Source organism: Daucus carota, chromosome 5, assembly GCF_001625215.2.
Source record: "Daucus carota subsp. sativus chromosome 5, DH1 v3.0, whole genome shotgun sequence".
Classification (NCBI taxonomy): domain Eukaryota; kingdom Viridiplantae; phylum Streptophyta; class Magnoliopsida; order Apiales; family Apiaceae; genus Daucus; species Daucus carota.
Window position 1 is genome coordinate 11058768 of NC_030385.2, and position 27477 is coordinate 11086244.

Genomic DNA, 27477 nt, shown 5'->3' on the forward strand with positions numbered 1-27477 from the left:
GTTTGTGTTTAAAAATAACACAAAGAAAAAGATAATTATATAACGATAAAAAAAATACCTAACCTAGGTGGTATGTGTAAGATTATCCATCTTTCTTTTGCAGGACAAACATATATACTCCTTACGATCTAATTGTGTGTGCAAGGACACACATGTATACTTCTTATAATCTCTTTGTGTGTTTATACGCATACGCTAACAATTATTTTTTGTTTAAGTGGAGAATTTTGATTGGCGGAGATTTTTATATATACAAATGGGTCATCATTATTAATGAGATTGTAGTCAATAAAAATTCATCATCTAACTAAAAAGTGGTTGTCAACTCATGAACAGACACTAAAAATCCGTATAACAATATAAATTTAATACACATGTATAGGGACCGTTTTGGTGAGATTAAAATAGGTGGCTTTTTGCTTATAATAAAGAAGTAGGGTAGAAGTGAGTAGTAAGTTAAGACTTATAAGTGATTAAAATGTTTGAAAAAAACAAGACGTCGTGAAACAAAAGCTACATTCTCAACTTGATTAAATGCTTCTAGTTTTTTAACACAAACAGTACGAATAAGCTGCTTCAGAGATACTTAAAATTCTATTATGATTCAAAACAAATATTAACAAGATGATCATGAATAAGATGATTCTTACTTCTAAGTTAGGATACAAAGAAGAGGAGTTTAGTTGAACATGTCCAATAAGATTGTTTTATTTTTTCCTTTCGATACATCACTAAAGAATTTTAGACGATTTTTTCATTCACGAAATTTGGGACATTAAGTTCAGATTTTAAAATTTGTATCAGAAGTTTAAAGTATTTATTTGAAATTTTAAATTATACTACAAAATCTGGTGGTATTTATTTAGGGTTTTAAACTAAACTTTATAATTCAATTGAAATTATTTGAGAATCATTAAAATTGATGGTATTCAACCGCTGACGGACTTTTTTGGACTTCATAAAATGATGGATTTTGTTGGATTGTTCAGTGTATTTAAAGATATCTGAAATCCCATCAAAATTCATGAAATTTTGTACCATTGTGCTTAGATCCCAATGACTCTCCATCAGCAATATTACATCTAAAATCCACATAAAATCAAAATCAAATACAATTCTTTAAAAACCGTATATTATGTAACAACTATGTTGCATAAAATTCAAATTCAGGCATCACCATGTCGGTATGTCCGCTGGGACGGTGAGGCTTATTATGTACATCTAATTCTTATTACCGACGTTTTCTTATTATTGAATGCGATTCAAGAAGTATATGATTATCCTCGATAAAATACTAGAGATCAAGGGTGAAATCTATTTGTTTTATTAACAAACCTACGATACTTTAGATTGAAATGCTGATTGTGCTGCTGTTTTTCAAATGTTAATATATCTATGCTATACGAGAAGGTTTCAGTCACTGCTAGAATGATACATTATTCATAATTCGCAGTTGTTAATCTTTCGACGAAGACAAACGTAAGCCAAGAATCGATAAACTAGTGACATAGCCAGCAAAATCCAAACTTCTTGTAACCCGCCTTTTAAGTTGACAGTGTCGAATGAAGGCGAACTCTGCAATGTCCTGCATCCTCCAATACTATCACACTCGTATAATTGGTCACCGGAATATTGCACCTTCAACAGCAGCCTAAATCCATGGTACATAAACGATACATATTTTAACCACCGCATAAATCTTGGTATATGCTGCAATAGAAAATTGACATGCAAAAATTCAGTTTTCAAATTTTGTCAGAATTTGTTTTTATTTTGTTACGGTAGATATGAATACCTGGACATAGTAACCCCCTGTGAGAAGAAACAACATAAGTAGTAAAGAAGCAATCATTCCAGCTCTTCTAATACTCATTACTATAGCTCCAAATAATTCTCCAGCTCCCTGAGTTTAGTGAAGTCTTTTAGTTTGGTTAATATTGTCTAGGTGTTAGGAAGAACTTGGAATAATGTTGACTTACTTGGCTTGTAATAGCTACTAATAAGACTGCAGCCAATGTCATAAAGTAGCATTCTGCAGTTTGATTAAATCCAGCCATGAAATACAAAATGGTCATAAAAAGTGTTGGATAAAGAACATGGGCTATCATGTCACACATTGTACTACAAGCATAGTACACGCTCAATCTGTACATGTCCGCTTTCCTTTCTTTCACCAAAAACACTTTCTCAAATGGGAAAACATACACCGCTCCGAATAATGATGATGATGTCCAGAAAATACAAATGTAGAACATCAAACCAATCTGCGTGTAAACCAATTACAAGAAAATCATCAAGGGCAACGAGCCTATGTGGATAATATGGTTAAAATGTTATTACCTGATCTCTGAGCTGAGCTTCTGTATGGGTGCTAGATTTCCACCACAGAAGGCCTAACAAGACTGCAACTCCTAGTGCTTGAGCTAGTCTTAACACGTCAAAATAATCTCTATATCTTGCTTTATATGTTCTCTCACTCAAAATTAGGAACTGTTCCCACCAAGTCATTGTCCAGTCTTTCTTTAATTGGATAGCTACTTGGAGATGCTCCAATGTCTTCGTTGTCATATGATTTGCTTCTTTCTCTTTTGGCTCCAGTTCTGTTTTATACTTTTGTCGTAGATGCTAATACACCACAGACAAAATATTGAGTGAGGTGACACAACCATGAATCTTAAAATTATGACATAAGAGAAAGCGAGTGCTCACCTTGAGTACAACCTTCTCATATTCAGGTGTGTCCTGAATCGAACGCAAATCATCAGGAACAGTAATGTCATTTATCTGACCAGTGGCTAAATTCAATAAGAATTCTGCAGGATTCATAGCAATTTCAGGTGTAAAATGCAAGGAGGAGAAATAATCCATCGAGTCTTTGGCATTTCCATAATACACAGGATAACCTTCTGATAACAGAAGAACCCTATTGAACATGTAAAACATTCTGCTCGAAGGCTGGTGTATTGTTGTGATTATTGTTCTTCCTGCCTACAAGCGAATGAGATGAGAAATGATAAAAAACCTGACAAACCATATAAGATCCACTAGAAATTTAGAGTGGGTGAAATTTATTTACTTACCTTAGCAACATCTTGAAGGATAAGGAGGAGCTTGTTTGCCGAGGTCGAATCAAGGCCTGAAGTTGGTTCGTCAAGCAATAGTAATGATGGATCAACCAGAATTTCATAACCGATACTAGTTCTTTTCCTTTCTCCCCCTGAGATTCCTTTAATAAATCCTCCTCCTATGCGTGTGCTTCGACATCTAGATAATAAGGAATATTAGCATATCGAGATAGTTCAGACTACATATGTTAAGGGATTTATAATTGTCGAATTCTACATCCCTCCAAACCTTTCAAGGCCCAATTCCTTGATGATTGTTTCCACTCTTTCATATTTCTGCCTTCTAGTCATGCTACCTGGAAGTCTCAAGTATGCAGCAAATACTAAAGTTTCTTCTACTGTTAATTGTGACAACAGAATATCATCTTGTGTAACAAAACCAATCCTGCTAGAAGACAAGGGCCGCATGAATGTAAGAGTAATTTGGGTCATTAGGGACCTTTGTATGATATAGTTAGCTTTATGTATATCTAACCTCCTTTTAAGAGCTGGACTGTAAGGAATGTCATTGTAAGTGATTGTTCCTTTAATATTCTTTTGCAATCTCCCTCCTATTACCTTTAACATTGTAGTTTTCCCACTACCAGAAGGACCCATTAAAGCAAGGATCTGGCCAGGGCCAACGCTCCCTGTTATACCCTTCAGTATCTGCTTGTAATTGTCATGATTAATTTGTGACGCTACTTTGGTCACGACGGCCTTCAAAGGGTTGGCAGATGCAGCTTTACTTATTTTCACCTTGTATTCCACATCATGAAACTGCTTTCCATACAAAATGTAAGGAATATTTAACACAATTTCAACAAGTCTAGCAATCCAACCTAGTACTTGTACTTGTACATTCGGGTTTAACGTTTAAGCATTACTTCCACTTGGTTAATGTAATATCAAAATAGGTAAAAGAAAAACTAAAGGCATCACAAGTACTACATGAATTAATATAAATGATAGTGTAACAAGTAGCAATTAGCAAGAACATGTCAATTACCTTAAGATATATGGGAAGGGGACGGTCTTTAATGGCATTTGAGCTGTCATCTAGTTCTATATCAATCTGTGAGCAGCTTCTGTTTCTGAGGTAGGCTTGTGACATGTAATCTATATTATGGCCAAAGCCATTTCTAGCTGCAATTTGCATAGACCCCGGAGATGGAGGGGAGAGCGATAAGTCTTGTATTTCATCTTGTCTTGAAACTTCCATTTTTTGGCTTGACACTCAAAATCTGTGTGGGACTTGTTCGAGTAAGTTCATAACATCTGTTCTATTACAGATAGTGTGTTTGGATCAACTATAATATACCTAAGACAAGCCTGAATAAAATATAGATGGATGTAGATGGTTGAGCAACATGCTTTGTATGCCAACTTAATTGCATACAACAAAGGTTTTCTAGTGGGTCGGTTGTTGCACACGCTTGGTACCAAATTGACCTATATGCTTGCCAAAACCATGATGACTGCTTTTCAAATCTCGCAAATTATGTAGAGTTGGTTATTGTCGTCTAGTTACATGCATAAGACAACTTTTATATCTATAGTAGGTGCTCAAATACAAACTACCTTAATGTACAAACTACAAAGCTTAATATAAACCCTTGGATGAACCTAATCCAATGCCCCTAGAAGTCATCACATACAACCAATATACACCCTCCCACACATGATTCCAGAGAATTCCCTCTGTTTTTTTGTTTGATTTTTCCCGTCAATCGATGTACTTTTTTCAAAATATGACTTTACTGTATTTTTATTCATCTCCCAACGATCAATTTGCATACCATATGCGCTATATTTCGATTTGATTTAGAGATTATTTTTTTTAGTTTGTGGTTTGTACTCTAAGAAGGTTTGTACTAGAGACTAGAGTAAGACACTATATACATAGGCAAATGTTCATATAGAAATTTAAAAAACTAAGAACTACAAACTAATTTTAGCCATCAGATCAATCTAATCTAATGCTCCCTAGAATTCACCACACACAATAAACCTGTACCTTCTCACACAAGATTTCATGGAATCCCTCCGTTTTTAATTTGAATTTTCCCGTCAATCGGTGAATTTTTTTAAAAAATTCCAACGTCACTGAATTTTTCTTCATTTCCCAACGAGATTTTTTTACATAACATATGTGCTATATTTTGACGTGATTAGAGAATTTTTTTTCAATTTGTGGTTTTTAGTTTAATAAAGGTTTTTAGTGGAGCAGACCCCCCCCCCCCCCCCCACATATATATATATATATATATATATGCCATTGCTCTTAACAGAACACTGTTAAAAAAAGAACAACACATAACACTTTAGAATCAAATATAGAATCTCATCTAATACTTGAATTAAATTCAAATTTTAAGCTGCATAACGTTTTATTATGAATGATAATAATATCCACCATGTTTAATAATAAATATTTATTAAAAATAACTTGATTCTGTGTAAAATAATCGTGCAAAAAATATATTTATATGATTCTATTCTGAATTCTGTTCTGGATTCTATAACATTTCATATCAATAATTTGGATGAGTTTGGATGTTAGATTTCATAAAATAAGTTTAATTAGTGTTTAGCTGTTATGACAGTGTTCTGATATATATATATATATATATATATATATATATATATATATATATATATATATATATATAAATATATATAGAGTTGGGCTCAATGGAGACCAAAAATTTTGGAGTCATTAGAGACTACAAGATCTACCGTTAAATAATATGGCAATTAATGGACATGATTAAATATTCTTTGTCCTGCATTTCTTGTCCTGCATTTCTAGTTTTGTAATATTAATAATTTACACTATTCTTGTCCTGCATTTCTAATAATGTATTATTAATATTCTTGTCCTGCAATTCTAGTAATGTAATATTAATAATTTGTCCCGCATATTTGCGATATATCTAAATGTTATTTTGTCTTGCAACAAATTCAATTCGTTGTAGGACAATGACAATGAGTTCAGTGCCAATCATAGCAGTGTCCAACTACATCTTTGTTTTGTATGCAATTATTATTTTTATTTGTTAGGATTTCGGTGATTGAACACCAATATAATGGAATTATTATTTTATGTTATGCAAGATTTAGAAGTACTGCTTGTTGTTCATCGATTTAGAAGTGCAGGACAGGATAGGGAGAGAAAACAAACGTGCAGGACAAAATATATGCAGCCGTTGGATGTTTAATGATTGGATGGCCAGGATTAGGTCTTTACAGTTTCCAAATATTTTAAACTTATATATATGATTTGTGTATTTTAATGATTTTTAATATTTTAAAGTTATATATATGATTTGTGTATTTTAATGATTTTGATTATATAAATATTTATATGTATGTGTTTGTAGTTGAATGATTTTATTTTGAAGTTTTAATGTTATGAATGTTGGAGGGAGATGAAATTATTTGAGTGAGGGAAGTTGAAATTTTATAAGAGAGGGAAATTTTTGATAAGGGGGAAATGAGGGTGGGAATGGTGGAAACTTTTTTGAAATACGTACATTACACATCAGTTGCATAAATAACTGATGTCTAAAGTACTTTAACACATCTGTTTCAGTGAAAATGATGTTGAAAGTATCTTTAGCATCAGAGAAATTTCTAACTGATGTCTGAAGTGTGATGTCTATTCCACTTTTTCTAGTAGTGTCCATAGAACTTTCTTCTATATATATATAGAGAGTCTTACTCCAATAGAAACCACCTTATTCTAGAAACTAAAAACCAAGCTGAAATATCACTAAATCCTAAAGCAGATACCACTAAATTCTTAAACAACTCCATCTCCACCTCCATCTTCACCAACCGCACCTCCATCTTCACCAACCCCACCCCCACATCCGCCACTGCCACCACCTCCGTTGTCACCTCCTCCATAACCACCATCACCTTTATGCCGCCCGCCCCCTCCATCTCCACCTCCATTATTTCTCTAACAACACAATCTCCACCTCCATCTTCATCAACCCCATCTTGGTCGATGCTTCAACCTCCTTCAGCCCCGTTCATACTTCTTTCTCCACCTCGGCTCAACTTCAAAACGCGGCGGAGCCGCCACTATTCCGGCAACGCTCCAACCCACTACTTCAAGCCGCCCACACCTTCGTTACAATCATCCTTCCTCAATCTCCACCTTCACCTCCACCATCTCCACCACCGTCACCACCATCTAAATCGAAAACCTGAACAGATCTGGAGATTTTGAGCAGTGTTTGGAACATATATGAAGATTCTGGGCGGCTTCAGCAAGTTTTCACTAATTCTTACAACACAGATCACTAAATCCTAAAGAGAATATCACTAAATTGTACTGAGAATATCACTAACTTGTATTGGTTTCTAGTTTTTATTTTAAAAGTGGTTTCTATTTGATCATGAGCCTATATATATATATATATATATATATATATATATATATAGAGAGAGAGTTGAGATCTATGGGGTACTCTTTTTATTGAGAAATTGGAGTCCCTAAGATCTACCGTTAGATTTTAAAAAGATCCTGTGGTTGAGATTTAATGGATTAAAATGTGAGAGGATCAGTTTTTATTAATTTTAAACACTTAATCACAGCCATATCTCGGATACTCCGCTACAAACTACCTCCATACGGCTTCAATTTCGCTGCGATCAATCTAAAGTGCGGGACTGTACAACCTTAATTCACCGTCTCGGAAGAGGTCTGTAGGACAAATCAAAGCTTCGCGATAATGAGTTCAGGTATTCTCCACACTCCATCTTTTGTTCTTCAATTCACTTGCATGCCGGAGATCGGACCACTATGCTACCAGTTTCTTAGAACCCCGGATCTCTCGTTCAATGGGTCGTCCTACATTTTGCGTCTCGAAACATTCATTGCCCTCTTGTAAATTTTTGTGGCTTGGTTAGTGATTGAATAGTAACTGTCGTGTTGAGACAATGCATTTCATATTGGTGACATTTAGGTATTAGTTTCTTCACATTCTAAATTAATTTTGTTGTTCAGCAATTAAATTTTGGACTGTTTTGATCGCGGTGCTGCAGTTTATGTGCTACTGCATTTAGGTCTTTATTTGGGAAACAGAAATTGCGTTTTAAGTGTGTCTTGTAGATTTGTAAAAAGCATGACTTTAGTGCTTCAAGTACAACTTGTTTGGGTGTGTAATGGATTATGGAACATTTGTCGTTTATGGTTTTAAGAGTAGTTCTGTACTTTCCTGGTTGTGTAATTTTGGACTATTTTGATCGTGGTGCTGCAGATTATGTGCTACTGCATTTAGGTTTTTGTTTGTGAAACCAAAATTGGTTTGTTAATTGTGTCTTGCATATTTGTAACCAGCATGGCTTTAGTTCTTTAATTAAAACTCATATGGGTGTTTAATGGGTTGTGGAACATATGTCGTATATGGTTTTGGGTGTTTAATTGGTTTCAGATGTTGCTAATATATCTACTGGTTTTTTTGGAAGTAGAATTGGAGATGACAACATGTCCTGCACTTGTCCTCTGTATTTTGACTAGGGGATTTTTCTTTTGCCTAACACAATTTGTGGTCGTATTTTTTGTGTTCTGCAGTTGATTTTGCAAAAGGTATTGACTGCGTCTGTAAAGTTTATAAAAAATATTATTTTGGCCTGCATAAATGTACTGCATATGAGATTGGTAAAAAGAGTCATAATCTATATTTATATAAGTACACTGCTCGACATTGATAGGGACATACTTTTGTTATTAATCGAAAACTTGTTTGGAACAACATGAATGTTTATGCCAGTTCTTGTCATGTTATGACTTGCCTAATCTTTTGGATATTGAGAAGTTAGTACCAACGGCAATCCAACAGCTTGGCAAACAATTTATAACTTTGTAGATTGAGGCATATTTGTAATGCGCCGCATGGAAACATACATGGGCAATTCGATCTTCGGAGATGGCAAGTAAAGTACATTTATATATTACCCTAATCAAGTTCTTTTTTATCCATATGCTATTAATTTAATAAACATTGTGCAGGACAATCAAAAGATACTGCTAAAGAAACTCCAAGTCATCTACTGTCATAAGATTCTTGCGTGCTATGAAAATAAGAAACATGGAAATTGCAAAAAGGAAGAAGATATATGGTTGAATTCTACTGAGATATTTGTTTTTGTATTTCAGTATTAGATGATGGTTTAAAACAGTGATTGATAAGCAGCTATTTTCTAATTTGTTTTGATTAAAATCATAATTTTTAAAATGAGTTCTGTAATTTGTTCTGCATCTTTTATTGATATCCTGCAAACCTGACATAATAGTATCAAGTTTGTCTCCGCAGTCCACGTAGAGAACTAGTCTCAAACAACAAGTTCTGCATCTTTGGTCTAATTTATAATATTTATGACATGACTCATAATATAAATTATAAGATGCAGAACAATTTCTTAAGCAATATATACTCCTGGGCGAATTAAAGAATCAGTCTAATATTTTGGACTAAAGAAAACAACAAAACATGTTGTTCTACTCAGTGAATTCGTCGTCGACATTAGACATTCTAATAGTTCCGGCATACAGTATGAAACTATAAGATGATAAGAATTTTAATGGTGGTGTTAATACATAAATTGTGTTGTAACGAAAAATGATAACAGGGGACACACAAGTATCCACAAGCCTACAAACACTCTACACATCTGTAACTGCCCCATAATTTTAGCCAGCAACGAGCATAAAAGGTTAAAGACATAAAACACGTGCCTAACCCATTAGCATTAAACAGTTTTTTTAGATTTAAAATTAGAAAAAAACTTTAAAAGCCAACCATCAGATCAATATTAAATGAAGGGTCATGATCAGGACTCCAAGACTCCAACAAAATATGGGACTCCATATAACTTTCTTCTAGATCTTAGGGACTCCAATTTCTCAATAAAAAGAGTACCCCATAGATCTCAACTCTCTCTCTATATATATATATATTGGAGACTAATTTGTTCGGAATATTTGAAGACCATATCTTGCACTCTTAAATTAAAACAACAATGAACGACAAATCTCAAAGACATGTGGGCATTTCTTTTTATTTTTAAAAGTTAACTTCCGTATATTGTCCCGTATCAGTTATAGTTTTGTGCAATCTCGTAGTATAAGGCGGCATTCAATTGACAGTTACAAGTCAATTGTCCTCACTAACTTTCTCCCCCAAATCAAAATCCAACAAATTACGGGATAAGAACGACAACGCAAAATTAGTGCAGGATGATGACGACATAAGTTGCAAGTTCAGGTTTGTGTCCACCAAAATCAATCGTAGACAAGTAATTTGTGAGGTATTAGATGTTTTGTTGTGTTTTTGGTTTAATGTTGACTACATGCTTGTTGAATGTTGATAATGGAAAACAATATGTGCTCATTATATAACTTTCCTAATAATAATATCGGACGAGTTAAAACATGTGACATCATTTTGGGAATGTTTTTTTAACTCTTTTGTGTTACCTAACTTTCTCAACTTAACTTACTTGCATACTCCTTCTATCTCTCTCATTTCTTTATCGTTTTCTAACACTGCTCAACACATATTTTAAGGCGCATATAAAACGTAGTTGTATAACTTATTTTTAGAAAATTTCTTTTTTTTTATAAAAATATAAACATCAAATTTTTATTTAGAAGAAAAAAAGTTCAAAATAATTTATAGCTATGTTCTATGAGAGCATTAGAAATTAGAATGCGTGCCGAGTTCCATCCCTCAATGTAAACAAATGAGGGGCGGAAAGAGTATCATTTAACTTATAATTACATCATCAAAAATTGAAACCTTTGTGTTGAGATATTGAACAACAAATATTAGAAACTTGAAACAAATATCAATCTAACACTGCTTACCTATTACCTCTACCTCTATAGGTACCAAATATATTCACCAATTATAGAAGATTATGTTAAGTACTATTGTAGGAGATAGAGAATAATATTTTTCTTTTTTTCTCACAAAGAGTGTCAAAAATGCTGAACAACACGAGAGGGATTTCTTTATCAAAACAACAAAATGTTCTTATGCTTCTCATAAAAAGAAAGGTCATTTTTCTAAAGTAGATGTGACTGAGATGTAAATAAAGTTTAACAGAATGAATAGTATGTTTTAACAATAAAAGTGTATATCAAATTTTTCTTTTTTATAAAAGTTTAGATAGTAGATTTTTATTTAAAAAAAAGTTTAAAATAATTTTTCCAACTATAATTAATGAGAGTATTAGAATTTGTGTTGAGTGCCCGTCTCCAGACGTAAACAATTGAGCGGGACGGAGGGAGTAAAAGTTGACGAAGATAATGTGAGATTTATTTTTATATTATAAAATCTTACTATTTTAAAAAAAATTTTAAAAAAAATAAAGAATTAGAGGGCATCTTAAAAAAAGATGTCAAAAATGAAAAACATCGGAGTGGATATTTCTTATATTGTAATAAAACAGAAATCCATTTTCCCAAAACAATTTTTTAGAATTCATGTTTAGTTTAATATTAAAATTAATAATATTTTTTAACAAACAGCGAGATTTTTATATCAAATTATATGATGCATGAAAAAGTTTAATTCATTTAATAATTAAAAATGAATTATAAATCGCAAAAATACCAAAAAAAATCCCGTGCATAGCGGACACAAATGAAATCTACTGTTATCCTCTAAAGTAAATTTGAAAATACCTGCAGTTAGAAATTAGATTAGCAAACCACGAATCAGAATATCACGAAGCATTGGAGAAAATAAAACTTTAACAAAAAATATGAAACATTAACAGAAGAGGAGCATTACCAAGCGGAGAAGAAAAACCCCATGCTTGCAAGATGAAGAGCTGTTTTGAAACTGAAAACAAAAAGCAAACCCCGTATAGAATATTTATATTACCCATTCACAAATAAAAAGCCCAATATACTTATATACAGCCCAATACTAATCCATATTAGAAATATCAAGTTTAAGTTTAACAAGAGTAAATTAAAAATGGAGAACAAAATATTGGGAAAGCAACTCGAACATGCAAATAAAATATTTTATATTAATTATTATTTTAAAAAGAAAAAAAAAATTAAACATTAAAAATGCCTTAGCGAAGCGGGCAAAAATACTAGTTTTATATAAATTTGTTGTTGTTAAAATAATTGTAGAAAAGAAGATCGTTAGTTGATAAAGGGTGTTGTTGTTTAGTTGTTAATGCATGTTTAAACTTGTTGGTAAAAGTTGTATTGTGCTATATTAATCATGATCTCTTATATTTAAGTGTATTGGTCTTCACTCGTATATGAGTTATATTAATAATTTGTATACTAGTTTGTTAGTTTTAGAAGCAGAGAATGTTAGATTGATTTTTAAGGTAGCCAAGCTTGATGAACGCATGTATGAACTTAACAAAAAAAATGTTCCCCAAATATTTTTTCGTGAGGATTTTTTTCAAAAAATATTTCTCGAGTTTTTTTGAGGAAATCCGAGAAATTATATTATTCAAAAATTGTAATTTGAAATTTTATTTTTTAACAAGCTAAGAAATTGAAATTGTGGAATTCAAATTCTAGATTTTAAATGATATCCATGCCTCCAAACAATACCTTAATAAATTTCAAATAATTTAAATTAAATACCATTAAAAACAGTTGAATATACAAGATTTTAGTGTAATTTTGTTAATTCAAATTAAACAACATCCCTAATAATAAAAATAATTTTTTTTCGAGATCCTGCCGTTGTAGGGAGCAGGGAGATTTGAGCAACTCAACAAGGCCCAAAACAAGAAATGGGCCGGCCTAACTACACACATCCATCATCTCGCATATGTACTCCTACCACGAATGCTTAGGTCAAGACGTTCTAATACACACTCAGTCGACGGCGGGAGAATTTGAAGAACAAGCTAGGTATGCTCTTCTATTTTACTCACTCTTAATTTTCAACTTTAAAATATATACGCACTTATGTTATCTACTGAATTTCTGTGATGAACAAGCCTTGTGATTAACCAAATGATTAATATAATTGAAGTAATTGATTTTGTTAATGTTGTGTAGATTATATGGCTGCTAAGGGGGCAATGAAAAAGAAAGCTACTAGTAATAGTAATAAAACTAATTCTAGAAAGAAGCAGAAGAAGGAAATTGAGCTCCCAAACCCTAAAATTCAGGAGAAAGTTGTTGATGATGATATTAGTGGTAGCGATGTCGATAGCGATGTCGATGATGATATGTTAGTTGAGCAGCATCGTGATGACAGTGATGATTCTGCTTCCGATGCTTTGTCTGATGGTGACCAACCTTTTACGGATGATTTTCTTCAGGATGATAATGTCGATGGAGGTATATGTTTCTCTGCTCTTTTCATCATTGTTTTATAGTATGTTTTAATTTGGTTGTACTTTTTTGTTTGTAATTGTGTTGTTGATATCTGTAGAGAAGAGTTCGGATTCTGATTCAGACTCGGATCACTCTGATATCGAGAGAAAATCTAAAGCTATCGATGCTAAGAAGGAAAAAGAAGAGAAAGAAGCAGAAGCTGAACTTGTGGATAATATTAAGGAACAAGCTGATGAAGTCACATTACCAACCCCGCAGGTATTTTCTTTTCTTGTATTGTAATTGGTGGGGATAGTTACGTTTTTGTCTTGTAGTTGGATTGATACATATGTATCATGTTATATTGTCAAATTTAGGAACTTAAAGAAGAGGCGCAGGGACCTCCTGATCTTCCAAGGCTCCAGCGCAGGATTAAAGAAGGTGAACTACAGTGTTTACTTTTGTTGTGTAGTTGATTTTTTTTAGCAGTTGCACGTTTATATGATTAAGAAAATTTTCAGTCGTTCGGGTGCTTTCGAATTTCAAGACGCTACGTCAAGAAGGGGCATCAAGGAAGGATTATGTTAAGCAGCTTACAATGGATTTGGCTTCATACTATGGTTACAATGATTACCTGATTGAGGTCTTAGTGGAGGTGATATTTATGTTCCTGTAATCTGAATTTTTCTGTTAGGGTGCTGGAGTTGGTTCTCACAGTTTCGTTGTCGTCGTCGTCGTCTTGCAGATGTTTCCTGCAGTTGAACTTGTAGAGCTTATCGAGGCTTTTGAGAAACCTCGGCCTATGTGTCTTCGAACTAACACTTTAAAGGTGATAATTATGTATTTGAGCAGATTTTGTTTACTTGTTGGTGTTTGGTTTTGTGCTAAACTATAACTAGTTTGTTGTTTGTTGAATCTCAGGCACGCAGAAGAGACTTGGCTGGCATTTTGTTGAACAGGGGTGTAAATTTAGATCCCTTAAGCAAGTGGTCAAAAGTAAGACCTGCTCATGACCTTTTTACAGCCTTATGTATCAATGTTTTTAGCAAGAATTATTGATATCAAATCTCCCAAATGTAAACGTGCAGGTTGGCTTAGTTGTTTACGACTCTCAAGTACCCATTGGTGCCACTCCTGAATACATGGCTGGTTTCTATATGGTATACATATATATCTTTATCAGATTACTTTTGCAATGAATTCACTCTTATTACACCTAAATATTTCGGCTTTGACTTTTTTATGTCAATTTGGAAAACGTGTAGTAGTTATACATATAATACTATGGTTTTACATGTTTTGTGTGAGAATCACAATACCTATGTGTTTGGAATCTAAAAAAAAATTGGTTATAGGAGGACTTCTTATTTTTTTTTTACCTTTTTATTGTCATTTCTAACATCTAATTTAACAGTTACAAAGCGCTAGCTCTTTTCTACCGGTTATGGCCCTTGCTCCTCAGGAAAAGGAAAGAATCGTGGATATGGCGTAAGTAAAATGTTATTACATATAAGTTAGTAGTAGTCGTAATATTTTGTACTTACCTTTTCCATTGACCTCTTATACTTTGGTTCTTTATCACTTTAGTGTAATAAAAAAAAAATCTCGTGTGCAAATTTCTGTATGTAGTGGCATAAGCTTGAGTTCTCTTGTTGTATTAGTTGTGCGAGTTTTTAAAATTTAAAAAAAAAATGAAAGTTTTCTTGATCCAACGAGGATGTACTTAGAGAAATCAATTTGTTACCTTCTTGCCTGCAACAGTATGATCATAAGTCATAGTTATAGCTTCAATAACAACTTTATAATATATTTATATTACCAAAGGCTTTAGGAAACACGGGCCCAAGAACTTTGCCAACTCAATTGTGTTCTGGGATTAAATCAAGTTATAAAGTTAAAACATTAAGCTGTAAGGGGCAGTACCGGAACTAAATAAAAACCACGCTAGAAAGTTTTTGGTTACTAATGTACGGGCCCAAGAACTTTGCCAACTCAATTGTGTTCTGGGATTAAATCAAGTTATAAAGTTAAAACATTAAGCTGTAAGGGGCAGTACCGGAACTAAATAAAAACCACGCTAGAAAGTTTTTGGTTACTAATGTAGAAACCTGTGGGTTAAGAAAAACCAAGAAATTAGAAATCCAGCTCCTTCAAGTTCCCAGTTACTGTAATGTGATTAATAGTTATCGTTTTTGTTTGGTTATGGTCAATCACAAGAATATAAATACTCATGTGCCCATGCCTCTACTGTGATTTGAACCCTTGACATATTTTTATCCAGAGGAGAAAGCTATCCACTAGCCTATGACTTCTGGGCTCTGGTTAATTATTAGCTATTTTTTAGATTTCAAATTTCTTTATTAATTACTCAATGTTGAGCTTCGAAGCTTTATTTAGCCATAGATAACTATATTGAAGTCTAAGACATAGTTTCTTATAGACACTAGCTTTATAGGATTAGCCATATTATTGAACATATCTTGATTATAGAGTTTTGTGTGCACTTTACAAGTGCTTATTTTTAATAATCTTAGTCCTAATTCTTAAATTATTACAATCATCTCTCCTTCCACATGTATCAGAGCATAAGCTAAAGAATTCCTGTTAGCTATTTACTGTTGGTTCTAGATAAAGAACTGTATTATTTTCCAACTGCCTACTGTTATGGCGTTACAATGGAGGAAAAATGGCTCAAGGCGTCTGACTAGTGAGAATAAGATATTAGAAGTAATTATATATCCCGAGATCCAAAACATGGATGAAATTCAAGAATCAGAATATGGCAAAGTTCTATATCCGTAGTGCAGAAAACCAGCTAATTTCCCTTTCGTAATACACCCATATTAATATATACAAATTGATTCAATAGACTATCTGTAATAACATAAGAATAGGATAAATGAGATTGTTAAGAGCTAGGGAATAGATATGTTTGAGGTTTGATCGAGGTTGGTGGAAGAAATTTGGGGAAGCGCATACATTAGATATGGGGAGATTGTAAATGAAAAAGAAATATTAATCACATCTATTGCTTTTATAAAATTGACAACAATGACATAGTTCTACACAACTCTAAAGGGATTAACCTAAGATGTAGGTCCCTTTTTCTCATGATTATGTATGCATAATTCTAAAACACAAGGTGAAACAACTTCTCGCTTTATGGGCACCTATTCACCAGGGCCTTCTGCCCCCTTACTGATGCTGTGTGCCATTGCGGTTTAATAGCAATGCTGCGTACTTTAAATCATACGATGTAGAGCTGTAACACCCTAAGTAACTTCTTAAATCAAACAGGTTTGTTCAAATGATTTACGTTACTTGTTTAAATAAAGTCTCTATCTTATTAACATAACCTTAGCTTAACAACAGCCACCTTAATTACTGTTCAGAGCCGTTAACTGAACTTAAGCGTCTCTAGTTAATGTTAGATATTAATAGGTATCTTAACTCAGGGGTTGAGTGAACTTGACTGATGTCACATTCATGTTTATGGTTATGGGTTCATAGCTCAGTTCAGGCTTTGCCATTCTCTAATTATTGTTATTTTCTTCATGTTTACTACCTTCCTATTACCTGTTCCAGTTTATTAACAGCAAGTGTTATTTTGGCAGAGCTGCTCCTGGTGGTAAAACAACGTATGTTGCTGCACTTATGAAAAACAGTGGTATGTAAGATAATACCATGTTATCTAATTTTGTTGTGTTTTTCTAATCTATTCGTGCCTCTGGAAATGCTTCATTTCTCTGCATTGTCTAAAAAGAGCACGACTCTGGAACACTCTTATTGTGGTGAGAAATGTGTTAATTACACTGAAGGATTTTGGAAGAAAAAATCATTTAATCTTTAGAATGAATCTGTGAAGAAAAAAAGTTCTCTGGGATTTACATTTGCTCCTTTGGTTACTGTATAACCAAATAGCCAAGAGGCCAATGCAGAAGCCTCACTGGAGGTTATGGTTTGCGAATATTTGATTTGTACGCACCCTATTAGTGAATAAGAATTATTTTAGTTATTTAAAGTTTCTAGGAAGTCACTTGTGTAATTTAGTGGGTTTTACATTTCATACTTAGCAATTTCTACTTGCATTAAGTATCAACTGAAGCTTCTAATATTATGTAGGTCATATTTGTGGTTTATTCGCTGCATATGGATGTTGTAACAAGTGTACTCACATATATTGAAGTTTTTATCTGTATCTGTATTATCGACGAATTATCATTTAAGTATCTCAAGTATAGTATGTTTTATACTCGAACATTCGAAAATCTTATATGCAATCATGATTACATCTTTTCAAGTATGTTGTATGTACTCTGTTCTTCGTTAATTGCATTTTTGGAATTTGGAAAGAGCAATCTATATTTGGTAGGATACTTCATATATTTTTCTCGTAATTATATCAATGGAAATGAATTCAGGTGTAATTTTTGCCAATGAGATAAAGGAGAAAAGACTCAAGTCACTAACAGCAAATTTATCTCGCATGGGAGTAACAAACACTGTTGTTTGCAACTATGATGGGAGGGAGGTCAGAATCTGCACCTCTGTGTATTGTTGCATTGTTCATAACATAGCTGTTATAAATTGCATCATTCTGTCTCACTTCATATTAACTAACTGATTTACAATATGAATCATGGTTTGATTCAGAATATTATGGTAATAGCTCCATACTACAAATAAAATTTATTATATAAAAGTAACCACATTGCACAATACTGAATTAGGCAACGATTCGTTCATTCCTGAACTCTGTTCAGCATGCCATTAAATTTTTTCTTTTACCCCCTAAAAATTTCAGCTACCCAAAGTTTTGGGCCAAAACTCAGCTGACAGGGTATTGCTGGATGCTCCTTGCAGCGGTACTGGAGTACGTGGTTTTGTGTTCTCTCCTTTTTGCTCTTTTTTTTTCTATTTTATTTGTGCTTGTTCCTTTTTTGCTGCTTCTAAAATCAGACACCATTAATATGTGGGTGCAGGTTATATCGAAAGATGAATCTGTCAAAACCTCCAAAAGTCTTGAAGATATACAGAGTTGTTGTCATCTGCAGAAGGTATAGATTATATTTTAAAAAGTGACTCAAACTGTACAAGGCTTGCATGATGTCATTTTCAAAATTCAAGATAAATATATTGTAATACCTTTTGCATTGCATTTTATAATTTGATGGAAGTGTTTCTCTGTCCTTTACAGGAGTTGATCCTTGCAGCAATAGATATGGTTGATGCGAATTCAAAATCAGGGGGCTACATAGTTTACTCCACTTGCTCCATAATGGTTGCTGAGGTATGCTATTATGAGTTATGCCACTCTTAAGTTTCAGCAACTACTTTACCTTGTTCTTTTTTTAATATTTAAACACACTCGCGCACACTCTAGTCTTTAACAAAATTCGAACCAAGAGGACATTAGTAAATACTTTTCCATAAATATTCAATGTTCTGTACAGAATGAAGCTGTAATAGACTATGCACTTAAAAAGAGGGATGTGAAACTTGTCCCGTGTGGACTTGACTTTGGGCGTCCAGGGTATGTTGAACTCATACTATCTAATCATCCCGATTGAAATTACTATATTGTGGACACTGACACTTCTCAATTGCAGATTTATTAATTACAGGGAGCAGCGATTCCACCCATCATTAGAAAAGACAAGGAGATTTTATCCACATGTTCACAACATGGATGGATTTTTTGTTGCAAAGGTATATTGGACATTTGTACTAACTTCCTTGATCTATTGTAGGAATGAATCTGGTGTATTCCTTTGAGACGCTATGTTTTTGAATAAAGGAATGTCATTTTGTTTACAAAATTTGCAATATTAAATGATTTCCAAGTTGCTAAATCTGCCCATGGTACTGTGGCAGATAGAATAATGCATAGTTTTCTGTATCTGATTAGTTATAAAAGTTCTGCATCAAATTTTTTCTTGAATTACGTAATCTGAGTAATTCGATGTGTTTTTTGTCTTCGATCAATTCTTAAGTAGGTCTAAGTTAAGACTTTACATCTTGAAAACCTTGCAGTTCAAAAAAATGAGCAATTCGAAGGCTGCCCCTGCTCCAACTACCGAACAGCCAGAAGGTGGGGATGAAGTGATCGAGCCCATAGATAGTGTGATAAAAAAGAAGGCCGAGGACAAAGTAGTGCACCATAGAATACATGAAAGCTCTACAAAAGAAAAGGTTCACCGCGAGAATGGCATTGCTCAGCATGGAAAGGCTGAAAATACATTCTCTGGCAAAAAGAGAAAAGAGAGGAAACGCTTTTCTAGAGAGGAGATATCAAAATCAAGGTACAAGCCTTTTTATGGAATTAAAATCTAATGTGAAAGGAACAAATTTCCATCATCCATTGGATACAATGTGGGTTTTATGTCAAAGTGCCCATTGTTGCCAAAAACTATCAAGTGACTACCCGATCTCCACCGGACTCATTTTAGCTACTAGAATCATTATACATATCACTATAATAAATTTTGAAAAATAATCAATGGAAAAGCTAATGGATATCTAATCAGCAGATAATGTGTGATCCACATGGATCACAAAAAAGAATTAGAACCAAATATTACAAAGAAATATATAAAGATTGTAGCGAACACATCATCTATTTGCTAATTTTTTCATTAATATTTTTCAAGATTAATGGATTGATATATATAGTGAGTATAGGGGCTTAAGTGAGTCCCCTCAGATTGGGTAGTCACTTGATAGTTTTTGATGAGAATGGTGGGCACTTTGATATAATACACGAGACTATGGCTTTGATATCACAAGATGTGCGCTCTTTAACTGAAATTTATTTATGTGTTTACGTTCATGTTGGTCTGGGTTATTATCTCACTTTTTTCGAGCTTTGAAAGTATCCATCATCCATCATGTGTTACATTTGATTTATCTTGCAAGTTGTAACAGATATTTTGAAATATTTGCAGAGAAGAGAAAAGAGCTGCTTTGAGGACAGCGGCAAAGGGAAAGCCTTTTTCCAAAGAGAAAAAATTTGCGAAAGAGGCTCGAACTACCAAGTGACACTTGAGTTTTGAGTAGGTAAAGGATTAAAGATAATCAAAGTTGCAGATGTGAATTCTGTCTACAGGGGCCTTGCTAATCCTCCATATTTAGGTTATTATAGCATAATTTAATGTATTATTTCAGAAATGTACTGTATTGATATAGAAAGGAAGTTTGTGGGGTTGTAATATGTTTGTGAAGATGGGAAGAGAAGAATTGTTGCTCCACACTCTGCTGGGTGTTAGTTTGTGGCCAATGAGAATGGGAAATCATATGGTTATTAAACATAAATGAGGATCCGCGTGAGAATGAGAGTTATTGAGTTCAGCCATAAGACGATAAGAATGATGTATGACAGTCGGGCATCCGCCGTGAGGTATCTAGTATGTAGCAGCTTTAGCTACTCCAGTACTTTGTCAGTGCAAAATTACTGGAAGATTTTATGTTTCAGTTTGAGTCTTGTTTTTTCTCGTGATTGAACAGTTTTGCTTGTCAGTTCAATCCTTTGATACAAAATGCTCTGTAGTCAGTCATTGTTCTCATTTAACTGTAGTAGTTTTAGAAGTTTTTGATTGTTTACTGTAACAATCAACACTCATTTTTAAATTATATACTCCCTCCTTCCAACTAATTTTTATGTATGTATTTTTTATTTTTTTTTGTGACAAATATGGCTTATAGCCTTACAAATGAGTATCTGTTCTACGAAATTCTCGGGGTGAGCCAGGGTTCAAATGAGTATCTGTTCTACAAAATTCTCGGGGTGAGCCAGGGTTGAATCCAGGATCTGGAACCTGGAATGACAAAGGATAAGCTCGGTGAAGTATAGATATATAACTTGTTTTTAAGATTTTTTGTCTTGATTAGTAGAAGACCTTTGTTTACATTTTGCAAACTTTGATGTATGTGCCAGTTTTACTGATTTTTGTTTAAAAGATTTCCGATATGATCTCTGTTTTAATCTTGGATTTGTATTATTGAAACTGTATCAGGTATTAGTACTACTTTTATCAACAAATAGGTTCTATGCGTCATAAAATTTTCATTTGTTTATCTTTTTTATTCATAAAAATAAACTGTTCTATTCTTATATAGTTATATAATTATTTCACTTTTATTTATAATTAAAATGATCGAAAGTAAATCAATTCGTGCAGGAGCACACCAGCCAGAAGCGAAGTGTGTGTGTATACAAAACGACAGTAGTTATTTGTTTATATGTTTTCGGTGAACCTGTCCACATAATTCCAAGACCGGCCATGTTAGAAGACCTCACCGGCACTTTTTCTTGTTTATGAGTAACAATTTATTTTATAATTTTTTATTATCTATATCTATAATTAAAATAATAAATATTCTTGAAAATCAAGGCGAATGTTCTGAAGCATCCAAAAAGCAAAGAAATACTCTAAAAAGGATCTTGTAATATGTAAATTGTCTTGCAACTATGTACTCAAATGTCCATTTTTCAGTTGACAAAAAGACATGTTTTTTTAGCATTTGGTAACAAAATCTCAATCAGGGCCTGTAATTTCTTCCAATCAGGCCTTAGATATTGATGCTTTCCTCCTTTTTCTCACTGCCCACTAAAGTAAAGATTGTATTTAGTCCACCATTGACTACAAATCTTGATTTTTTATCAGCCCATTTTCACCAAATGGAGATCAGCTCAGAACATTTGATTAATGAGTTTCAGAAGATGATAGATGACAGCCAATGTGTGTTTGTGTTTCTATTTTTTACTTATCTATAATAAAGTTTCTTACTTTACATTTTCTATGGTTAACACTTTTAATTCTTGTTTTCCTGCAGTTGATGGGCCATTGAAGATCACATTTGAGGTATTTTGTGATAAATGTAGTGTTTGAATGTGATTCTCATATGTGCATAAAGTTTATGTTTAATTGTTGGTTTATGATCCGGGTTTCGATTTTTATTTATGAATTTATTCTCTGTTAAGCTGTTTGATCAGATTAGTTATATCCTATAAGGCTATAAGTTAATTTTGATACAGCAGGGCCTATTTCTTTTTCTCAGGCCTTAAAAATCTTAGAAAGAGATAGTGAATCCCTGCATTTTAATAATTTTAAGTAATAATTGCAGAAGGTTGCAACTTTTGTTTTTCTTGTTTTGTTAAATTTTGTACTGTGTGGGTGTTTAGGTAAGTCGATAGTTGGTTCTTTGACTTTTTAAGTCTGTAAAACTAAGATTGTTTGATTTTATAATAGTGGCACGGAATGTTATCCTTTTGACGGTTAAGCTCTTAGGATAGACTAGACTTTATTACACTAGTGTTGGTACCTTCATGTTCCTGCCTTGCCTTTTCTGTGAATGAGTTCAAGCTGATTAGTGAAGCACTTAACTTGTTGGTCTCAGTCAACCTTTGCGCTTGTCTTGGCAACATGATGTGCATTGCAAGTGGATAAAGAATTCAACCGCTTATGCTTCACAAACTTGCTAAACAAATTGGTGCTGTATTTTTCGTTGACATCCATACTAGGTCCATTAAATGTCAGGGTAGTCATATGGAAGTACTGATCTGTATTCTCCATAGCCCAACATTATAAGGGAACTATTTAATACAATTTGTCCCATTTAGATACAGTCGATAATATTTCTGTCAGATTAATTAGAATGTAAAATGTGAATTGCTCTCATTTGTAACATTTGGTAATATAAATATTTTTCTGTAACTTTTTTACTTAACCTAGAAAATGATAATACTAATAGCTATATTTTTGTTGTACAGGCTATGCATCAGGGTTATCCAAGAGAAAATCTATGTAGGTTTCTTAAAGCAAGGGATGATAATATTGCAAAAGCCCACACAATGGTCAGTATTAAATACTTGAAAGATAGTTTAACATATAGGTTTTTTCCTTTACTTAATTTTAGATATTATATTTCTGCTAATGACTTCTGCAAATCTTCCAGCTTCTTGACTGCTTAAACTGGAGGATACAAAATGAAATTGACGATATAATGGCGGTAGGTTTGTTTTATGAAAGTGAATATTATGTTCAGTATTGGGTAGTTGTAGGAATATTTACACAAGTTCTAAGTGGTATAGATGGGATATTCGATAAAAATACCTAAATCGTGGACTCTTGGCCAGATAACTTTTATCTGTCTTATAATTGTACTTTATGGCCGAATTTCATGATTTATACTTGAACATGGCTCTTTTCTGGTTTGACTTGTATACATGGATGCTACATGCTGAATTAGCGCCTTAATTGAGTCTGCTAAAATATCAAAGAAAGATCTATAAATTCAGTTTAACGTCTTAATCAATCTCTTCACTTTAGTTGAAGTGATCGATTGGAGTTACCTACTTGCTTACATATTTTAGCTTTTGTTCACAGAAACCAATTGTTCCTGAACATGTTTATAGAGCTGTGAGGGATTCACAACTTGTAGGAATGTCAGGTTACTCGAAAGAGGTACTCCTTTTATTTGATTGACATTTCTTTATTGTTATTATTCGTAACTTGTGAATGCATGTAAAGCCTTTAGAGGTAACTATGGTATTTATAGGTCTGAAATTACAAGCCTAGTTCTCTTCTTGTCTTATAATATATTACAGGGCCTTCCGGTTCTTGCTGTGGGAGTAGGGCTCAGCACCTATGACAAAGCATCTGTAAGCATACCTTTTTCCTTTTAATTTTTTTTAATCTAGTTCTAGATACCTATTTTATATTATGTAAATTGTGTGGTAGTTGAAGAGTGTAGACAGTCATGTTATATCTGATGTAATAACTTTGACGATTACTTAGTGGTCGTATTTTCATACGAGAGTGTTATAATTTAAGCACTGTACTGCTCTATCAACTCTAGTATCTGATCATCCTCAGCACATATGGGTACTACCTATGACATTTATTGTAGCACTGCATATCTAATTTTCGCTTGATTTGCTACAAATTACGTCTTTTATTTAGTTTTGTATATTTGAAACGATGCTTGATTCTGTTTAACATTCTTATTTTTATTCTCGCGGATAAGAAAAATGCAGTAGACTTAAAAATTAGTTTCAGTAGTGTTAGTTTTCATCAAATCAAATAGTAATACTTTAAGAATTGAACACACGATATCATATAGTACAGTTTAATGCATAGATGGTGTTGCTACTTATATTCGCTGCTAGCTGAAGTAATAGAATAATACTTTATGCAGTAATGTGTTTGTGTTCTATTACAGATTCACTACTACGTCCAGTCACACATCCAAATGAATGAATATCGAGACCGCGTTATATTGGTAAGAAATATGCAGCCTTATGATTATTCTAATCTATTAACCTTATAAGTAGGCATCCTTGTAATTGACTTGTCTTGCTGCAGCCTGCTGCTACAAAGAAGTACAACCGGCATATTAACACATGCGTGAAAATACTGGATATGACTGGTTTAAAGCTATCAGCCCTGAACCAAATCAAGGTGCATTAAGATAATCACTTTATTTCTATTTGTATATCAATAGTTTTCCATTTGCTTTCTTCAACCAAAGCATCATACTCTTACTTGAATATGTTATCAACAAAAAAAATTAGATTTGACTAAATCTGGTTGCTAAAGTTTTTCTTATATCACCACCAAAAGAAGAGAACAATGATTCTAAAGATAATCCCCTCATGGCCAAGTATTATATTAGCCTCTGGATATCAAACTTTATTACATGAACGTTTTGGATTGGTTAGGATAGATATATATCAAACTTTAAGGGTGTTCTTCTTTGAGCAGTGGCCTGTGTGTGTGTGTGTGTGTGTGTACGTGTATACATATATAGGTCGCTCTCTAGAAAGAATACCCATAAAGAACAATAAAGAACACTATCATAACAATTTATTTTTTTCATGAAAAGATGATTTATTAAGATTAAAATACTAAGTTTAACAACAATTAAGCTTAACACAGCGAATCTAACATTGAATCTCATTTAAATCATAAAAATCAAATGTTAAAGAATCTTGCATAGAATCAAACATATAACTATATATACATATTTTGAATAATGAAACTTACACAATATCATGTTACGTTTACCCAAAATTGTTGTTAAATCCATGTTATATTCTATTATTATTCACAAAGAAAGCTTAATTAATTAAAAATTGGAATCTAAATGAAATTTTTGGTCAAATTCTATATTGTTCTTTATTGTTCTTATATGGGAGTGATCTTTATAGAGCAATGGCCTATATATGTATATATATAGATCACTAGGGATGTTCAAGATTATAGTGGTGGAAAAATAATAGGGATTTGTGGTCAACTTAGTGGTTAACTTTTAGGGATTTACTCAATACAGGAAGAGGTAATCTTATATTATTAGAAGACTTTGATTGATTAATTGAATAAAAAGTTGCTTCTCTTTTGTTATGGGCTCAATCCATGCATATTCTTCTCTTAGGGCTTGTGCGTTTTCCGCAATTAATGCACCTTGTGTATCTTTTCATTTTTTAATCCTTGTCCTGCATCACAAACCCTGCTATGGCTGCAGATTTTGACAGTTATATCCACCATAGATGACCTGAACTATCCAGAGAAGACAGATACATATTACGTTGTTAATGCCCCTTATATATTTTCAGCATGCTGGAAGGTATGCCTTGATATTACAATTTAACAATGTCACTGGTACCAACCTAGACTATCTTTAAAATCAGAGGTGAACATATTTGGCCTTTATAGGTTGTGAGACCTCTTCTGCAAGAAAGAACAAGGAAGAGAATTCAGGTGCTTCAAGGTTGTGGGAGAGATGAATTGTTGAAGGTAGAAAGCCTATTTCTAATTTTTCTTGGTAAAATATTAGTTTGGTTTTTCCTACTTAGATATGAATCTTGATGCTTTCTAAGTCGAGCATTTTAACCTAACGCTGTTGAACACGAAGCTGTATCATCATTGACGATATAGTGAATAATAATCATGATATTCATGGTATCGTGTTATTACTTTAGATCTGAATAGGAGAGGATTATGTTACCATAAATGAAGGTTGGGTTGAATTATAAGACTAAAGAATTTTGAAGTGGATATAGAATGGTTATTACCGAAAAGTATAAACTTAAACGACTAAAAAGCTTTCTGTCTAAACCTAACTTCATCTTTGTCTGTAGTCAGATAATTGTATTGTTGCATCGTCATTGATTGGTAAGTTATTTTAAAGTACCTGGAGTCTAAAAACTTTTGAAAATTTTTACTTTTAGTTTATAAATAATATATACATTGTGGTGATTGCTTCTGTGCATATGATATGTTGGCTAAAGGTTTTACTAGGATAACCATAAATCTAGATGTCAAATATTTAACTGTGAATTATGCCTGTTCACCTATCTGTATTATTTTGAATTTAAGAGCAAACTTGTAAATTAAATATGCAGATAATGGATTACGCATCTTTGCCACATTTCTGTAGACGAGAAGGTTCTGGATCATCTCGACATTTGTGGACTGAAAAAGATGATAATTGTTTCTCATTAGATAATTCCTTCCATCAACAACTGTATAATTTTGTCAAGAAACAAGGAGAGCCAAAAGAACGTGTTGCCCCAGTAAAACAGGGATCCTTCCATGTTGATTTCCCAGAGCCAGTGCTGGGAGATGCTAAAATTGCTGAAACTATTAAATCTGAGTTTCAAAAGCTCGGGGATCAAAATGGGCTATTAAACGGATTGGGTAACCTTGAGATAAATGGTCACTGATATTTCGAAACTGAATTATTTTAAAAGATGGTGGAATACTGGCATATAGCTCTGGGATCCAGTCCAAATGCTCAGCTTCTAGCCACGAGCCTCGTAGTAATTTAGCTATGTAATACCAAAATGTCTTCTATTTGCTCAATGTGAATCTGATGCAGAATTATATATCGTATAATGAAAATTGTAAGTTATCGCCATATCAGAGTTTCTGGTATTCCATGTTGTATGATTATATTTTTTCTTGTAAGAAAATTGTTATGTCATTATAGTTATATGTCATTCAGTTCCTGGGTTTTGTTGGCAGTGTTTCAGAAGTATAGACAGATATCTGG

The 27477-nt window shown here is 33.2% G+C and overlaps 3 protein-coding genes across 3 annotated transcripts; 2 read left to right on the plus strand and 1 right to left on the minus strand.

The window, feature by feature from the left end:
* Positions 1 to 1302: 1302 nt before the first annotated feature.
* On the minus strand, positions 1303 to 4414 carry LOC108222730 (ABC transporter G family member 26). Its single transcript, XM_017396624.2, has 9 exons — positions 4114 to 4414; positions 3601 to 3884; positions 3355 to 3510; positions 3081 to 3264; positions 2710 to 2988; positions 2341 to 2625; positions 1980 to 2264; positions 1796 to 1903; positions 1303 to 1710 (listed from the first exon to the last, which is right to left on the minus strand). The coding sequence occupies exons 1-9, from the start codon at positions 4324 to 4326 to the stop codon at positions 1441 to 1443; spliced, it is 2064 nt and encodes a 687-aa protein (XP_017252113.1). The 5' UTR covers positions 4327 to 4414; the 3' UTR covers positions 1303 to 1440.
* An 8469-nt stretch (positions 4415 to 12883) lies between these two features.
* Positions 12884 to 21076, plus strand: LOC108223673 (26S rRNA (cytosine-C(5))-methyltransferase NOP2B). The gene is made up of 18 exons (XM_017398044.2): positions 12884 to 13014; positions 13165 to 13449; positions 13544 to 13704; positions 13803 to 13866; positions 13947 to 14080; positions 14171 to 14254; positions 14347 to 14421; positions 14514 to 14585; positions 14840 to 14913; positions 17040 to 17092; positions 17847 to 17956; positions 18230 to 18298; positions 18408 to 18482; positions 18623 to 18715; positions 18879 to 18958; positions 19035 to 19134; positions 19459 to 19727; positions 20370 to 21076. Exons 2-18 carry the CDS (start codon positions 13170 to 13172, stop codon positions 20461 to 20463), a joined length of 1887 nt encoding a protein of 628 aa, XP_017253533.1. The 5' UTR covers positions 12884 to 13014; positions 13165 to 13169; the 3' UTR covers positions 20464 to 21076.
* An 889-nt stretch (positions 21077 to 21965) lies between these two features.
* On the plus strand, positions 21966 to 27428 carry LOC108220737 (SEC14 cytosolic factor). Its single transcript, XM_017394586.2, has 11 exons — positions 21966 to 22163; positions 22258 to 22286; positions 23195 to 23278; positions 23380 to 23433; positions 23811 to 23888; positions 24032 to 24085; positions 24646 to 24705; positions 24789 to 24884; positions 25948 to 26049; positions 26139 to 26219; positions 26828 to 27428. Exons 1-11 carry the CDS (start codon positions 22004 to 22006, stop codon positions 27146 to 27148), a joined length of 1119 nt encoding a protein of 372 aa, XP_017250075.1. The 5' UTR covers positions 21966 to 22003; the 3' UTR covers positions 27149 to 27428.
* The last annotated feature ends 49 nt before the right edge of the window (positions 27429 to 27477 follow it).

Excerpts from the sequence above, each read along its gene's own strand:
- LOC108222730 (XM_017396624.2), bottom strand. The coding sequence starts at position 4,326 with ATGGAAGTTTCAAGACAAGATGAAATACAAGACTTATCGCTCTCCCCT. Across the intron at positions 3,885-4,113 it reads CCCTTCCCATATATCTTAAG|TTTCATGATGTGGAATACAA; the intron begins GTAATTGACATG and ends TATGGAAAGCAG. Across the intron at positions 1,711-1,795 it reads CAGGGGGTTACTATGTCCAG|CATATACCAAGATTTATGCG; the intron begins GTATTCATATCT and ends TTTCTATTGCAG.
- LOC108223673 (XM_017398044.2), top strand. The coding sequence starts at position 13,170 with ATGGCTGCTAAGGGGGCAATGAAAAAGAAAGCTACTAGTAATAGTAAT. Across the intron at positions 13,705-13,802 it reads TCACATTACCAACCCCGCAG|GAACTTAAAGAAGAGGCGCA; the intron begins GTATTTTCTTTT and ends TGTCAAATTTAG. Across the intron at positions 18,716-18,878 it reads GCTCCATAATGGTTGCTGAG|AATGAAGCTGTAATAGACTA; the intron begins GTATGCTATTAT and ends TGTTCTGTACAG.
- LOC108220737 (XM_017394586.2), top strand. The coding sequence starts at position 22,004 with ATGCTTTCCTCCTTTTTCTCACTGCCCACTAAAGTAAAGATTGTATTT. Across the intron at positions 22,287-23,194 it reads CATTGAAGATCACATTTGAG|GCTATGCATCAGGGTTATCC; the intron begins GTATTTTGTGAT and ends TTTGTTGTACAG. Across the intron at positions 24,885-25,947 it reads CAGCCCTGAACCAAATCAAG|ATTTTGACAGTTATATCCAC; the intron begins GTGCATTAAGAT and ends CTATGGCTGCAG.